General features: G+C 43.5%; 1 protein-coding gene and 1 long non-coding RNA gene across 4 annotated transcripts in view; one reads left to right on the top strand and one right to left on the bottom strand.

Annotated features, from left to right (window-relative positions):
- LOC115289972 overlaps positions 1 to 15905 on the top strand; it is a 28475-nt gene that overhangs the window by 9758 nt on the left and 2812 nt on the right. The window lies entirely within an intron of this gene.
- The window catches only part of TET3 (tet methylcytosine dioxygenase 3), a 102917-nt gene continuing 95045 nt past the window's right edge, over positions 8034 to 15905 (bottom strand). For all 3 annotated transcript variants that reach the window (XM_029937617.1, XM_029937618.1, XM_029937619.1), the window contains one exon: positions 8034 to 15796. In XM_029937617.1, the coding sequence (XP_029793477.1) occupies positions 14019 to 15796 (1778 nt within the window). In that variant the 3' untranslated portion in view covers positions 8034 to 14018. The remainder of the gene's footprint in view (positions 15797 to 15905) is intronic.

Raw genomic sequence — 15905 nt, 5'->3', positions numbered from 1 at the left:
CATGAAGTGGAGGCTAGACAGCAGGATTTCAAATATCAACACTTGTTGAAAAGCGTGAGAATGCAAGTCTTCCTGCAGAGCCACCTTGTTGCAACCTGTGCCTCTTGTGCTCACAGATCCCTCAGGCTGCTGGCCACGCCTTAAGCTCTGCTCAGGGGTAGGTTCCTACCAGTGAGAACACTGTGTGTCCTTTGGGTACACGGCTCCTAAGGTGCAGAAGAAGCAGGGGTATGGTTGGACAGCACATAGGATTTGGTGTTAGACCCACCTGAGTTTTAGTCTGGGTTTTGCTACTTCCTAGCTGGATGGTTTTGGGCAAGTCAATCTTCTGAAAGGTCTCATTTTTAGACCAAGTTATGAGGCCCTTTGCCCTGGGTCATCAGCTTTAGAAAGCACTGCTGTGGCCCTCTTCTAGCATGCCCTTTCCCATGGTGGAGAGGAGTCTATGCCAATGATGAAGGTCCACATGGTAGTCCATATGAATGGTTACCCTCCCCCCCAAGACTTGTGCAGTGCACACCCTCTTCAACTGCAAGGTGTGAGCTATTAATAATTTTGGTAAGGAGGCAGGATTGAGGACATTGAGGGGGTAAAATCCAGACTTCGTAGGTGTCTGGGTATGACCAGGAGAATGACAGGGCCATCAACAGCCAAAAGAAAATATGGCAGAAAGTCGAGACCAAGTTTTTGGTGTGGTAAGACTTCAGCCCTGCAAAACAGCTACCCAGAGCGACCCAGCAGCCTAAACTCATGAGGGAGGTCAGAGCTAGACATGGCTTTGGATAACATCAGACTGGGGTCATAATTGAGGCCTGGTGGCTGTAGGAGGCCTCAGAAGGAAAGCCTATAGGCTACAGGAAGGACTGAGATGGTCTTCTTGGGAGTGTCTCTATTTATCTTATATTGTTTTTAGTTTATTTTGTTTTAATTCCAATAAACATGTCGTGCTAAATTAGTGTCAGGTGGACAGTATAGTGATTCAGCAATTCTATAGGTTACTCATTGCTCATCAAGAGAAGTGTACTCTTAATCCCCTTCACCTATTTCAACCATTCCTGCCCCTACTCACCTCCCTTCTGGTAAACATCTCTGTTCTCTATGGCTGAGAGTCATGGTTTTTGGTTTGTCTTTTATATTCCTTTGTTCTGCTTCTTAAATTTCATTTATGAGTGAAATCATGTGGTATTTATTTTTCTAACTTAATTTGCTTAGTATCTTACTCTGTAGATCTATTGTTGCAAAAGGCAAGATTTCATTTTTTATGGCTGAATAATATTCCTCTGTGTGTGTATAAAAATGGGATACATATGTATATATATATATATATATACACACACAGATATATATCACATATTTTTAGCTCATTCTTCTATTGTAGTGTCTACTTCTGTAATTTGGCTATTGCAAATTATGCTGCAATAAACATAGGGGTACATATATATCCATCTCTTAAGATTAGTATTTTTTGTATTTAGTAGTGTAATTGGATCATATGGTAGTTTTACTTCTAATTTCTTGAGGAACTTCCAAACTGTCTTCCAGAGTGCCTGCACCACTTTGCATTCCCACCAACAGTGCACAAGCGTTCCTTTTCCTCCACATCCTCACCAATGCCTGTTGTTTGTGTTTATTTTATCCATTCTGATAGATGTGAAGTGACATCTCATTGTGGTTTTGATTTTTATCAAATGATGATGAGTGATGTTGACCATCTTTTCATGTGTCTGTTGGCCATCTGTAGGTCTTCTTTGGACAAATGTCTGTTTATGTCTTCTCATTTTTTTTTTTTAAGTAGGCTTCACACCCAGCATTGGGCCCAGTGCAGGACTTTTACTCACCATGCTGAGATCAAGAGTCAGATGCTTACTTGACTGGGCCACCCAAGTACCCCTTCTCCCCATTTTTAAATTGGATTATTGCTTTTTGGCATTGAGCTATATCAGTTCTTTATATAATTTGGATACTAACTCCTTATGGTATATCTTGTCCCATTCAGTACATTGCTTTTTAGTTTTGTTGATTCTTTCCTTTGCTGTGCTGCAGCTTTTTATTTTGATGTAGTGCTAATAGTCTATTTTTGCTTTTATTTCCCTTGCCTCATGAGACCTATCTAGAAAAATGTTGTTCTGACCAGTGTCAGAGAAATTACTACCTATGCTCTCTTCTAGGACTTTTATGGTTTCAGATCTCACATTTAGGTCCTTAATCCATCGTGAGTTTGTTGTGTATGGTGTAAGAAAGTAGTTCATTCTTCTGCATGTAGCTGTCCAGTTTCCCCAGCATTTGTTGAAGAGACAATCTTTTTCCCCTTGTATATTCATTCCTGCTTTGTCAAAGATTGATTGACCATATAATTTTAGGTTTATATCTGGATTTTTCAATTGTATTCTATTGACTTAACATGTCTATTTTTATGCCAGTACCATGTTATTTTGATTACTTCAGCTTTGTGATATATCTTGAAATCGGAATTGTGATACCTCATTTTGTTCTTTTTAAAGATTGCCTTGGCTGTTTGGGGTATTTTGTAGTTCCACACACATTTTAGGATTATTTGTTCTAATTTTGTGAAAAATGCTGTTGGTATATTGATAGGGATTGCATTAAATCTGAAAAATACTTTGGGTAGTATGGACATTTTAACAAGAGCTCTCTTCCCCAATCCATGAGCATGGAATGCCTTTTCACTTGTTTGCATCATCTTCAGTTTCTTTCATCAATGTTTTCTAATTTTCAGAGTACAGGTATTTCACCTCCTTAGTTAAGTTTATTCCTAGGTATTTTGTTGTTGTTGTTTTTGGTACAATTGTAAATGGGATTGTTTTCTTTATTTCTCTTTCTGCTGCTTCATTTTAGTGTTTCAAAATGCAATGGGTTTCTGTATATTGATTTTGTATTCTGTGACTGTACTGAATTCACTGATCAGTTCTAGTAGTTTTTTGGTGGAGTCTTTAGGGTTTTCTATACCTAGGATCATGTCAGCTGCAAGTAGTGAGAGATTTACTTCTTCCTTACCCATTTGGCTGTCTTTTATTTCTTAATGTTGCCTAATCGTTGTGGTTAGGACTTCTCGTAGTATGTTGAATAAAAGTGGTGAGAGTGGACACCCTTGTCTTGTTCCTGACCTTAGCAGGAAAAGCCCTCAGTTTTTCACCATTGAGTAGGATGTTTGCTGTGGGTTCTTCATATATGGCCTTTAGTATGTTGAGGTATGCCCCCTCGAGACCTACTTTGCAGAGAGTTTTTATCACAAATGGATGTTGTACACTGTTGAATGCTTTTTCTTTTTTAAAGAAAGATCCTTGGGTCAATGCTTGACACACATAAATCCTGGCTTTTTAAAAAAAAAATATTTATTTTTGAGAGAGTGCCAGTGGGGGAGGGGCAAAGAGAGGGGGACAGAGGATTCAAAGCAGGCTCTGTGCTTGGGGCTTGAATTCACAAACTGTGAGATCATGACCTGAGCTGAAGTCAGACACAACCAACTGAGCCACTCAGGTGCCGCTGTTGAACGCTTTTCTGCATCAATTGAAATGATCATATGGTTTTTATCTCTTCTTATTGATATATCACATTCACTGTTTTGCAAATATTGAATCACCCTTACATCCTGGGAATAAATCACACTTGGTCATGGTATACAATTTTTTAAAATATATTGTTGGATTTAGTTTACTAATATTTTGTTCAAGATTTTTGCATCCATGTTCCTCAGAAATATTGGCCTGTGTTTTTTGTAGTGTCTTTCTCTGGATATGGTATCAGGGTAATACTGGCCTCCAAGAATGAATTTGGAAACTTTCCTTCTGGAATACCCACTTTAGGTAATTACCCTTTGACCTCACCACAGTGATTCTCTTGTTTTATACAAGCTGTGTGTTAAGGTCCAGACGGGGCACAGAATAGCTGCGTAGTGTATGGATTGTCCATCTTCCTGATCCCCACTGTCAGGAAGTAACCCTGAATAAACTCTGTGTAAATGGTGTGGAGGGGCTTGCTTTGATTTTTGAGTGCCTTCTTAGTCTGGAGGATACTTTACTGACCCTTCTCCACCTTCTATAGCAACTCTATAAACCATGTGGTTCTGTTGATGCTTAAAAATACATTAAGTGAAAAAAGATAACAATATTCTTGCATTATTCTATCAAAATGTATATATATATGTTTACATGCTCAGAAAATCCAACCAATATGTGCTTCTCTTACAGTAGGATTTCAGGTAATTTTTAAAAACTTATGTCTTCTGGGGTGCCTGGGTGACTCAGTTGGTTAAATGTCCGACTTGGGCTCAGGTCATAATCTCCCGATTTGTGGGTTCGAGCCCTGTGTCGGGCTCTGTGCTGACAGCTAGCTCAGAGCCTGGAGCCTGCTTTGGATTCTGTGTCTCCCTCTCTCTCTGACCCTCCCCTGCCCACGCTGTCTCTCTCTCTCTCTCAAATAAATAAAACATTAACAAATTAAAAAAACAACTTCTAACTTTTCTATACTTTTTCTATACTTAACACAGAATTGTATAAAAAGAGATGAAAGCATAATTATAGTTACCCTGGAGTCAGCTAGCCCCTCCTAAGGCAGGAATCTCCTAGCCCTCTCCTCAAGCCCTACAAATGCAGCCAATATGACAATGGCTGGAGAGGAGACAGGACTAGGCCTCCTTCAAACTCAAACTGTCAAGTGGAAAGAAGCAGGTGACCAAACACAAGGTGATCTCACTTTTGTAAAACATGCAAATGTGTATGAGGATACCTAGAGGGCCTTGTGTGCCCAGGCAGTTCCTGAGGGTTCATTTGCAAGTGAAAAAAATGGAGAGGACAACCTTATGAGCCTATCATCTGGCAGCTTGTTATGATTATGTACTTTCACCCAGATGCCCTTGGAGAGGAGGTTTTCTATCTGGTGACCTAATAGGAGGGTGGCAGCCACTAAAACGAATGCTCAAGTCTTTATGGACTGCTGGCTTGGTTGTCAGCCTGAGACTCTGAAGTTGAGTTACATGTTTCAAGCAGAAGGGGACTCTTCCATTGATCCTTCTCTTTTCCTTTCCTCAATTCAGTTTCTCCTTTTTTCACACATCCAGCCACCACCAGGACTGTGTATCTATCCCCCCATCCTTTTGTCATAATAAGTGGCTTCTAGTAACCATCACTCTGTTCTCTAGAATTAAGTCTGTTTCTTGGTTTGTCTTTTTTTTCCTTTGCTGGTTTGCTTCTTATATGATTTCACTCGTGGAATTTGTCTTTCTGACTCATTTCACTTAGTGTTCTACTCTCTAGCTCCATCCATGTTGTTGCAAATGGTAAGATTTCATTCTTTTCTATGGCTGAGTAATATCCCAGGGTGTGTATGTGTGTGTGTGTGTGTGTGTGTGTGTACCACACCACCTCTTCTTTATTCATTCATCAGTAGGTGGACACTTGGGCTACTTCCATAATTCAGCTATTGTTTTAAAATGCTGCAATAAACATAGGGTGCATATATCTTTTCAAATAACTGTTTTTGTATTCTTTGGGTAAACACCGAGTAGTGGAATTGTTGGATCATATGGTAATTCTATTTTTAATTTTTGAGGAAGCTCCATGCTGTTTTCCACAGAGGCTGCACCAGTTTGCATTTCAATGGACAGTGTACAAGGACTCCTTTTTATCCACCTCTTTGCCAACACTTCTTGTATCTTGTCTTCTTGATTTTAGCCATTCTGACATGTGTGAGGTGATATTTCATTGTGGTTTTGATCTGCATTTCTCTCATTAAGAGTGACGTTAAGCACCCTTTCATGGTGTCTGTTGACCATCTGTATGTCTTTGGACAAACGTCTGTTTGTCTTCCGAAAAACTGGATTTTTTTTTTTTGGGGTGTTGAGTTGTATCAGTTCTTTATATAGTTTGGATACTACTAACCCCTTATAGAATATGTAATTTGCAAATATCTTTCATTCTGTCAGTTGCCTTTATAGTTTTATTGATTGCTTCCTCCACTGTGCAGAAGATTTTTATTTTGATGTAATCCCAATAGGTTATTTTTGCTTTTATTTCCCTTGCCCCAAGAGACCCATTTAGGAAGATGTTGCTACAGCTGATATCAGAGAAATTATAACCTGTGCTCTCTTCTAGAATTTTTATTTATTTCAGACCTCACAATTTAGGTCTTTAATCCATTTTGAGTTTATTTTTTTGTATGGTGTAAGAAAGTAGTCCCGTTTCATTCTTTTGGATGTAGCTGTCCAGTTTTCCCAATGCCATTTCTTGAAGACCATCTTTTTCCCATTGCATATTTTGACTCTTTTGTTGAAGATTGACTGTATAATTGTGGGTTTATTAACTGGGTTTTCTATTGTGTTCTATAATCTATTTTTGTGTCAGTACCATACTGTTTTGATTACTTCAGCTTTGTGATAGAAGTTGAAATCTGGGATTGTGATATCTCCAGTTTTTCAAGATTGCTTTGGCTATTCAAGGTCTTCTGTAGTTCCATACAAATTTAAAAATTTTTTGTTCTAGTTCTGTGAAAACTGCTGTTGGTATTTGATAGGGATTGCATTAATAATTACTTAGGTAGATAGACATTTTAATATTTGTTCTTCCAATCCATGAGCATGGAATGTATTTCTTTGCATCCTCCTGAATTTTTCATTAGTGTTGTCTCTGATTAAGTTGATTTCTAGATATTTTATTTTTGGTGCAATTGTAGATGGGATTGTTTTCTTCATTTCTCTTTCTGCTTCATTATTAGTGTATAGGAATGCAATGGATTTCTATATATTGATTTTGTATCCTGTGACTTTACTGAATTCACTGATCAGTTCTAGTTTTTTTGGTGGAGTCTTTAGAGTTTTCTATACACTGAATCATGTCATCTGCAAACGGTGAGAATTTCACTTCTTCCTTACCCATTTGGATGCCTCTTATTTCTTAATGTTGTCTACTTGCTATGGTTAGCACTTCTAGTAGTATGTTGAATAACAGTGGTGAGAGTGGACATCCTTGTCTTGTTCCTGATCTAAGCAGGGAAAGCCATGGGTTCTTCATTATATGGCCTGTATGTTCCCTCTGGAACCTACTTTTCCTTTCTCTTGTATTTAGGTATAGTTGAGAAGAATTGGTATCAATTCTTTAACTGTTTGGTAGACTTCTCCCATGAAACCATCTGGCCCTGGATATTTGTATGTTGGGAGCTCTTTGATTACTGATTCAATTTCATTGCTGGTAATTGCTGTTCAAATTTTCATATTTTTTCTTTAGTTTTGGTAGGTTACATGTTTCTAGGAATTTATCCAGTTCTTGTAGGTTGTCCAAATAGTTGGCATATAGGTTTCCCTAGTATTCTGTTAAAATTGTTTGTATTTCTGTGGCAGTATTTTTCCACTTTCATTAGTAATTTTATTATTTTTGATAAGCATGGCTCGAGGTTTATCTATATTACTTCCTTCCTTGCGCAGTTTTCTATCTTATTCTTTTTCTAGCTCCTTTAGGTGTAAGGTTAGGTTGAGGTTTTTCTTGCTTTTTGAGGTAGGCCTGTATTGCCATCGACTTACCTTTTAGAACCACTTTTGTAGCAGCAGGATGGGCAATCTGGATTAAAAGAGGTAGTTCCAGGCATGGGACCTGATGGGAATGCTCCTCCCCAAGGATGGCCATATTTGGTCCTCTCTACTAGACCTGGTGCTCAGAGCCATCAGAATGAAGCAGTATTCAGCCATCCTTTAGCAAATATTACATCAGAAGTGAACAATTTTAATCAGTCTCCAAATGGATTGATAAAGGGACAAAAAGATCAAAAGGGGGGAAACAATTATATATGAGAAAAAGGCCATCTCTATTTTGCCCCTTTCTATGCAGCTCTAAAAGCTCATGGCCCTTGCACATCATGCAGGTGGCAAGAAGAGACAAGGACAGGCCCTACTGCTGCTATTAGTGAGGACTTTGTTGGTGCATCTACAACCTACAGTGGGAGGGTGAGATTATAGGATACTTCAGATACCACAATCTGGGCCTGGTTTGAGGTGAGGGGAAAAAAGGACCCACTCTGAATTTGAGTGCAAAAAATAAATATAAAATTTATTAAAACACCCACAATATTTTAAAGATACCAGGAGTAATACAGTTCACAAACCCAGTTGTTTGTGTAAATTATAATAAAATACAAATCAAAAAAGGATACATACTTGCAATTTCTAGGCACCCTAAATTAAATTTACTGAAACACTGGGGGATAAGGGAGGGTAAGGAGGGGTAGCTCAGGAGGCAAACCAATAAAGTGGGAGGAAAAAAATATTAACAGAAAGGTAAAAATTATACAAAATAAAATTATCAGCATAAATTTACTGTACTAAGAATATCTACAGTTTAATAATACACATCCTATTGCCTTGAGACATTGCAAAAACCTACCATTCATCCATCAACCCCAGATAAACTTCATTTCAAGTAGCCACAGTTACAAAGTCAAGACGGAATATTCAAGTATGGTTGTTAAGTTCACCTCCATTGGAAGCCAAGTAACCAAACAGGAATTCAAAGAGAGAAGAAATAAAACACAGCAAAAAGCTACAGGGGTTCTAGATTAAGTCTAATGCATTAATATGCCACAATTATGACCTGCCCTTATTTGCTTTTATAATTAGAATATGTGAAAAAGAAATGACATCACTCCTGTTTTTCTCCTCCTTTTTCCCCTCAAAAAAACAAAAACAAAAACAAAAAGCACTGGAATCAAGAAAATTTGGACGTTCAAAGAAGCCAAATAGTATTTTTCAAATCCCCATATGAATAGTGATGAGTTATCCCTGAATGACGACGGGTAGTCAAAATGAGAAAAGAGCGCACATGATACCACTACAAAAAGCATCCCTGATATCAGAATAGAAGCAAATGAGGAAGTAGGCCAAATCACTCACCGATTCTTAGGCAAAAAGCAACTTTAGACCTTGCATTTCTGTGCCACGGCCTCTGCTCAGGAAAGAAGCCTATTGCTCTGCTCTTGTCGGCAGCTCTGCGGGAGGAAGGGCTGGGAGGGTCTCACGTGGAAACGCTCTGCGTGGGTGCGAGCCTGTATAACCTGTGCTGGGGGATGCACCTCAAGAACAGTCTGGGGCCAGGGCGTGTCGAGGTTGGCCATGTCCGACAGCACATGCAGCTGGCTGATTCAGTAGGTTTTGAGGAAGTCATTTCAAATGACAACAATGCCTGAAAAAGCTCAGTGAGATGGGCATAGGAGATTCACATTTTGTTCAAAAGCAAAACTTACAAAGAGAATGAAATAAGTCAACCCCACTTCTTCCTTTAGATGTTCTGCCATTTTAACGGCTGAAGAATGGAAAATAATATAACCCCAGATTCTTCAAGGTCAAGTAAGTCATCAGATGGACAACCTGCAGGTATCAGACCCTCAAGGAATTTACTTTACTGAAGTTGTCACAATGTCCTGTTTTTGAGGTATTTAAAAAAATTATTGTGACAGTGGATGACAAAAAATGGAGCTTCCTGTTTTCAAAACGTCAACTTCTGTGGACCCGAGAGGAAATTTAGAATAGCACCAACTAAAAAGCAGCCTCAGTGGCATCAAGTGAGTAAAGAAATCTCCTTCCTTTAGTTCGAACGTGAGGAGTTACCAGCGACAGGCAGAAGCGACACTGGGGCAGGGGCTGTGAATAGCAAAGGAATGAGCCCGCTTCCCACCACAGTGGGGCCAACGCCAGGAGAGGAAGGAGGGCCACTTGGACCGCCTCCGTACGTGAGCGCCTTGGAGACCCTCAGAGGTGTCTGTTTGGCACCCTGCAGGTGGAAAAAGTGCGTCCCTGGCTATGAGAATGCCTGCCATTTTAGAAGAGGCAGGAGTCCCAGACTCCCCTTCCTCAAAAATGGGGAAGGGGGAGCCCTCACCCTTGGTTTCTCATTAGGCCCAAGAGGACAGCTGTGTAACTAGAGCACCTGCCAAGCGGGGAAGGCCCACTCCCAGTACAGTTAGGGAGCTGGCTGCCTTCGGAACTTGCCTTGCGGTTTTTGGCCACCAAGGGAAGAGTAATAAAACAAAACAGGAAAACTGCTCAGAGCAGGTTTTAGCACGATAAACAGAGGTCTAAGGAGACAGCACCAAAGGGGGGGGGGGGAAGCCAAGAGAGACTGGAGCCCACCTTGTTTTTGGTTGGTTGTGGTTTCAGAACCTTGATAGCACCTCAGCAGGACAGGATCAGGGACAGTCACATTAAAACACCATAGCACCATTTTATTTAGACTATGTCAGTTCATAAAAATGCTTCCTAGTCCATAAAACACACTTCAGTAACAAAAGGAAAGAGACTGGTTGAGGCACGTCAGGGACATCACTTACATTTTCCACCAGCATTGCCTTGGTTTGAGATCCGGTGGTGGTTAAACGTTACAGTCTGGCTGGATTTCTCTCCATGAAATCAGGTTACCATCCTACTGATCATCAACCGTCCTCACGCATCTACTGCTATTCGGTACAAAGCACTTAGAGGCTCTGCTACTTCTTTCCTCGCCTAAGCACTTTAAAAATCCCTTGCTCTGCAAACTCCCATTTCCAAAAGAGGCTGGTGGAAGGACCAAGAGGAAGCAGGGTATGATCTCTTTCCATGCACACCACGGTCACCTAAGCCAACGTGTGGGAAACTCAGGCCCTGCCAAGAAACAAACTACAACAACAAAAACAACAAAACCTCAAAAATCCATGAAACAACTTTAGTCAAGATCTCTGATGGTTAGATAACGGTTTCTTGAGCTAGCACCAGTTATTTTGTGAGAACCTGCTGCAAAGCGATTTTTATTTTAAAAATCTCTTAGCACAGAACGTTGCAAGCACTTCCCTTGCATGCACAAGGCAGGGGAGACAAAAACCAAAGAGGAACCACACAGTCACACTTCATGTGGATGGTATCTGTGGACAGGGCACACTGGGGAGCTGACTAGAGGACTCCATCATTTCTCATTGCTAGAATAGTAACTCTAAACCTTGGTCATGCTGTTAGGTTCTTTAGTTGCAATGGCTTTATTTTTCTTCTCATGATAAAAACGTCTGTTAATCATCTTTAGGACTTAAAAAATGATAGTGCCAGTAAAAAATAAAAATTTGATTTTTCTCTTTAAGAAACCTTCAGCAGCAAGGGGGGATAAAGAGCTGTGCATAGTTACTTTTTAAATATATGTCTAAAGCATGCTAATTTTAATGACTGAGATTTGAGGTAGGTTATACATGTAGTGTGTAAAAATCAGCACGGGCTCGAGCATAGCCACAGCACCACCTAATTTCTGAAACACCATTCTGAGGGGAATGGGAATATCCAATGGAGACTGCCTCTTGACTCACCTCTCAGCAGCCTGTTTGCTAGTCTAGGAATTCACGAACCAGAGGCTGTTGGGGCTGCGGGGACAGACATCACATGCCTTTAGCTTGTATTGGTTTCTCCTTTCATCTAATGGCTTTGCTACCAAAGGGTGACGAGGGGAAGAGTATAGTTAACACACATCAGGAAGATTCACACATGCCAAGGATCAGAATCACCTGGGTTACACTCGGGACCTTCCAAACCAACAGCCAACCTGGGGCTTTCCCGGGTCATACAGACGGTCACATTCTCCAAATGTTTTGTAAAATATTGTATTTCTTGCTTAAGATCATTTAAAATGAAGTTTTCAAGGCACCCCCGCATCTACCTAAGCACGGAGTCAAATGAGACCTGCATAAAAGTACGGATGCGATAAGCAAAATAGCATTTAAAGGACCCAACTTTTCCTCAAAACTAGAAAATTAGCATGCTTATTAAAGACTCTGCTTCCTTTAGCTTGTCACACTGAAGGTCAGAGGTTTTCCTATAAATCTGAGTTCTGAATAATTCTAAATCCTGATAAGCTCTTGGGTATTTATTTCAAAAGCAATAATATTTCATTTTTGTCCTGTAAAATAAATGCAACTTTACAGAATATGGTAAAAGTGAAGGATAGACAAAGCACGTTAAATATTCAGCTACTATTTACAATTTCTCCCACAATTACGTGTTAAAACATACTTTTTTTTTTTCAAGTTGCTGTTTAAATCTAGGCAAAAGTGCTTAAAAAAATCTTTCACTATTTACAGTTAAAACCAGACCACATAAATGCTCAGGACATCTTCCAGCGACTCTCCGCCAGTGCTTCTGAACAGTTACAGCGAGCAGCCAGCGGGTGGGCTCTCAGCTCTTACACAAGGCACCTGGAAGCTCAGGGACTTGCCTTTAGCATCGTCATCTGATTGTTAAACTCGTTTTACAAAGACCCACATCTGAAAAGAAAAAAACTGCTCAATAAATATCTGACATTTATCTCAGGGCTTGGTTGTCCTTTCACTGTGTGGCCACGATCCACCCCCTCTGTGTCACGATGAAGCCTCCCGTTCACCACACACATCCACATGGGTAGCCTGATGGAAATTCTGCTAATACCACAGGAAAAACAAACACTCTGGGAAGTCTGACTTGCTGTCTACAAAGGTTGCTTCCGCCAGTTAGGCCCAACCTCTCTCAACAACGTCGCAAAAATTAAGCACCACATTCTCATTTCAAAGAACTGAACGAATGCACCAGAATTTTAGAACGGGCGAGTTAAAGGTGGAAAGGGAAGGAAGGAGAGGAGAAAATGATCAAATGGAGAAATGGCATCAATTCAGAAAATCATAGCTACCTGCTGAAAATGTCTGACTCCTGCATTTTAAAATTGGTACGTGTCAGCCCACCCCTACCGCTGAGAGCACAGAGGGGGCGGGCTTGGGTGTGAGGCCTGCACCATTGACCAATGAGGAAATCCAGGAATAGAGAGAGATGCGTTAACTGCTGTTACACTGGTGCGCTGAGCTCCCGCAGGATGTGACCTGCCCAAGGGTCAAGCAAGTCCCAGCACACGCCTACAGCACCAGACTCTGCACAGCACTGTGCACGGAGCGACGGCACAACGCTGGCTTTTCACAGCTTGGGTTCAACTTCTTGTTTTTAGAGATACAGTAGCCCTTTTTCAGTATCAGCATAGACTTTTTAAAAAACTGCCACTAAGACAAATTCCTTCAGCCCAATATTCATTGGCTTGTCAACCCCGGTGGAAATGGGCTCCTACGAGCCTCTCAACTCCAGCTCCATCAGGAGGTGCTGCCTAGGGAACCATGACATCATGTGACTTGATAAACAACAGACAGAGAGGATTCAGTGTGGAGACTAGCAAGCTTGAAGCTGTCTACTTCCAACCTGGTTTCTGGGGAAATCTACACCAGCATCTCAGGTGCCTGGCCTGGGGTGCACCTGCCCCTCACCCTGTCCCCGACGCCAAGCCGGTGACTGGAAAAGGGACCCCAGAGGTCTTTCTACAGATTCTCCCATCCTACTGGAGAGGACAGAAGCTGTCCCGAGGGATCCCTCCCCTGAAGGGAAGGCATATCTGTCAGGAGGGATGGACCGGGTGGCTACAATCTGCACTTGGCTCATGAGGGGCAGATGGCTGCGAGAACCTTGTCAGCTCCCAAGAGGGCCAGGCTTGCCGGGCCCAGCAAGACTGGGCAGGAAGGAGCGCTTTTGGCCTTTCCTGCCGATCCTTTACCATTACTATTGTCGCTTTTTAAAAAATCCAATAAATACACATTTTAAATGGAATTTAAAACTACTCCTTTGTGAAAGGACACTATAAACTTTCTTTCCATTATTGTGATATACAAGGATAGAGTTTTAAAAACAAGAGGAAATAAAAGCCACCACCCCCCAAACAAGGGGGGGGAACCAACGTGGAGATATAAATATTAAGATCACGAAAAAAATCACCCGACAGCCGTAGTTTCTTCTTCAAAGTGCTGGGGAAGTGGGGGGAAGGGAGGGGCGGGTCAGTTCTGAGGTTTGGACCATAAATACATATATATGCATATCTATATATGTATATATAGATAAAAAGACTTCTGCACCCCCAACCCGCCCCCAGGTGTGAGGGCAAAAGCACCACAGAGGCAGCTCGGGCCGGGCCCGACGCTGAGGTACGCTGGCACCCTGGCACCTAGATCCAGCGGCTGTAGGGCCCAGTGACCTTCGTGTAGGCGTAGGAGGACACGGTGACTGCTGAGTCTGTGGGCACAGCCAGCGCCTGCCGGGTGGGGACAGTCCCCTTCTTCTCCTTATGCTGAGGCTCGGCAACCATGGCGCCCCCCCATTTGCGCTTCTTCCCATAGAGCTTGGCCTCCTGCTGGCCCAGGCCCAGCCGGGCAGCCTCCTCCTGCCGCGCCCGGGCCCTCTCCGCCAGCTGCTTCATCTTGGCCTCCCAGAGGGCCAGCCCGTGATTGGGCTGGTTGAGGTTCTTGTGCTGGTAGAAGACCAGCGAGATGCGGGTAGGGTGGCAGCGGTTGGGTTTCTTCAGGGGCGTGGTGGCATGCAGCTCCCGCCGGGCACACTCGATGAGGATTGAGCCGTGAGCAGGGGCCACGGCCACACCACCGATGTTCTCATCCAGGAAGTTGTGTTCACTGTCAGACCACAGCTCCTCTTCCTCCTCGGCCCCACCGTTCTTCTCCTCCTTCACCGCCCCCTTGTTAGGGGGGTCCTCAGCAGCCCCCTCCTCCAGGCTGAAGGGATCCCACAGCTTCTCCTCCGACTTCAGGGCCCCAAATAGCTTCTCGCTGGAGCCCAGGGGCATGCCGAAGGACTGCCAGGCTTTGTCCCGCTGGCTCGCCCCGGGGGTTGGAATCCTTCCCTCCTCTCCCTTCAGGGGACTCCACAACTTGTCTTGGAACCCAGGACCGCCTTTCAGGGCAGAGCTGAAATCCCCGGCCCCAACTGCCCAAGGCTTCTCAGTCAGGCCAGGCCCAGCCAAGGCCGAGGTGTTGTTCCCAAACTTGCAGGGGCTCCATGGTTTGCCTCGGAGCCGTCCTCCAGGTTGGGGGGTTGGCTGCTGCCCCTCGCCAGGAAACAACCCCCACTGGCCATCCGGGAAGTGGGAAGGGGTCAGGCAGCCGGCCCCAAAAGAACTGAGCTTGTCAGGGATGATGGCAGGGCTCTCCCCAGGATGGAAGACACCCCAGCTGCCACCCACACCGTTAGTCCTCTTGGGGGATATGCTTGGGCCTCCTGAGTACTGTCCCCATAGGTGGTTGGGTCCCCCATTCTGAGAAGCCTCCGGCAAAGGTGTTTTGTTCATCTTACCAGGGTCTCTGGGTAGAGATTCGGCCTGGACCAGTGGGTCTACTGGCTCTTGCTTGATGGATCTGTTGTAGCAGTTGGAACTCTGTGCAAAGGGAGAGGGGTCCCTGGATGCTGAATGGATCTGGGGAGCCTTGGGAAGCAGATACTCCTTGGGGCCTGGATAAGCAGGCTGCTGGTGGTGAGGAGTGGGGTGGTGGGTGTCCGTGGGAACAGCCTGGCCAGGCAGCTCGGCAAATTCAGCACCACCGTAGGCCGGGCTCAGGCTGTTGTGCAGAGCATGGAGGTCTGGCTTCTTCTCAAAACTGCTGCTGCCGCCACTGTGTCCCCAGGTACTAGGACCCAGGAACTGCGAGGGGAAGACAGGGTTGCTGGATGGAAAGCCATAGTAGCTGAATGACGGAAGAGCGTACTTGGAGTGGAAGCCATTGACGGAGCTCAGGCTGGGCTGTGCATAGTAGGAGTGGTAGGAGTACACGCTGTTCATGCTGTATGGGTCGGATGGCCGGCAGTTGCCCAGCACCGAGTAGCTCTCCACCACTGCGTTGCCGCTGTACTTGAAGGAGCTGAAGTGGTTCTGCGGCTCCACTTTGAGGGAGGGCTTCAGGCCTTGCTGGGACAGTCCACCCTTCAGAGCCAGGCCTGGGGAACACAGGAGTGAACACAGAGAAGGAGCAGGGGGAAGGCCAGCCCGCAAATGCCTGGGGCGAGAGGACCGAGGGTGCAACCTCCCTGTTCCCTTAAGGGTATC

The sequence above is a fragment of the Suricata suricatta genome, chromosome 4 (genome assembly GCF_006229205.1).
Source record: "Suricata suricatta isolate VVHF042 chromosome 4, meerkat_22Aug2017_6uvM2_HiC, whole genome shotgun sequence".
NCBI lineage: Eukaryota > Metazoa > Chordata > Mammalia > Carnivora > Herpestidae > Suricata > Suricata suricatta.
The sequence above is the reverse complement of the archived record's forward strand: the minus strand, read 5'-3'. Positions and strand labels throughout refer to the sequence as shown.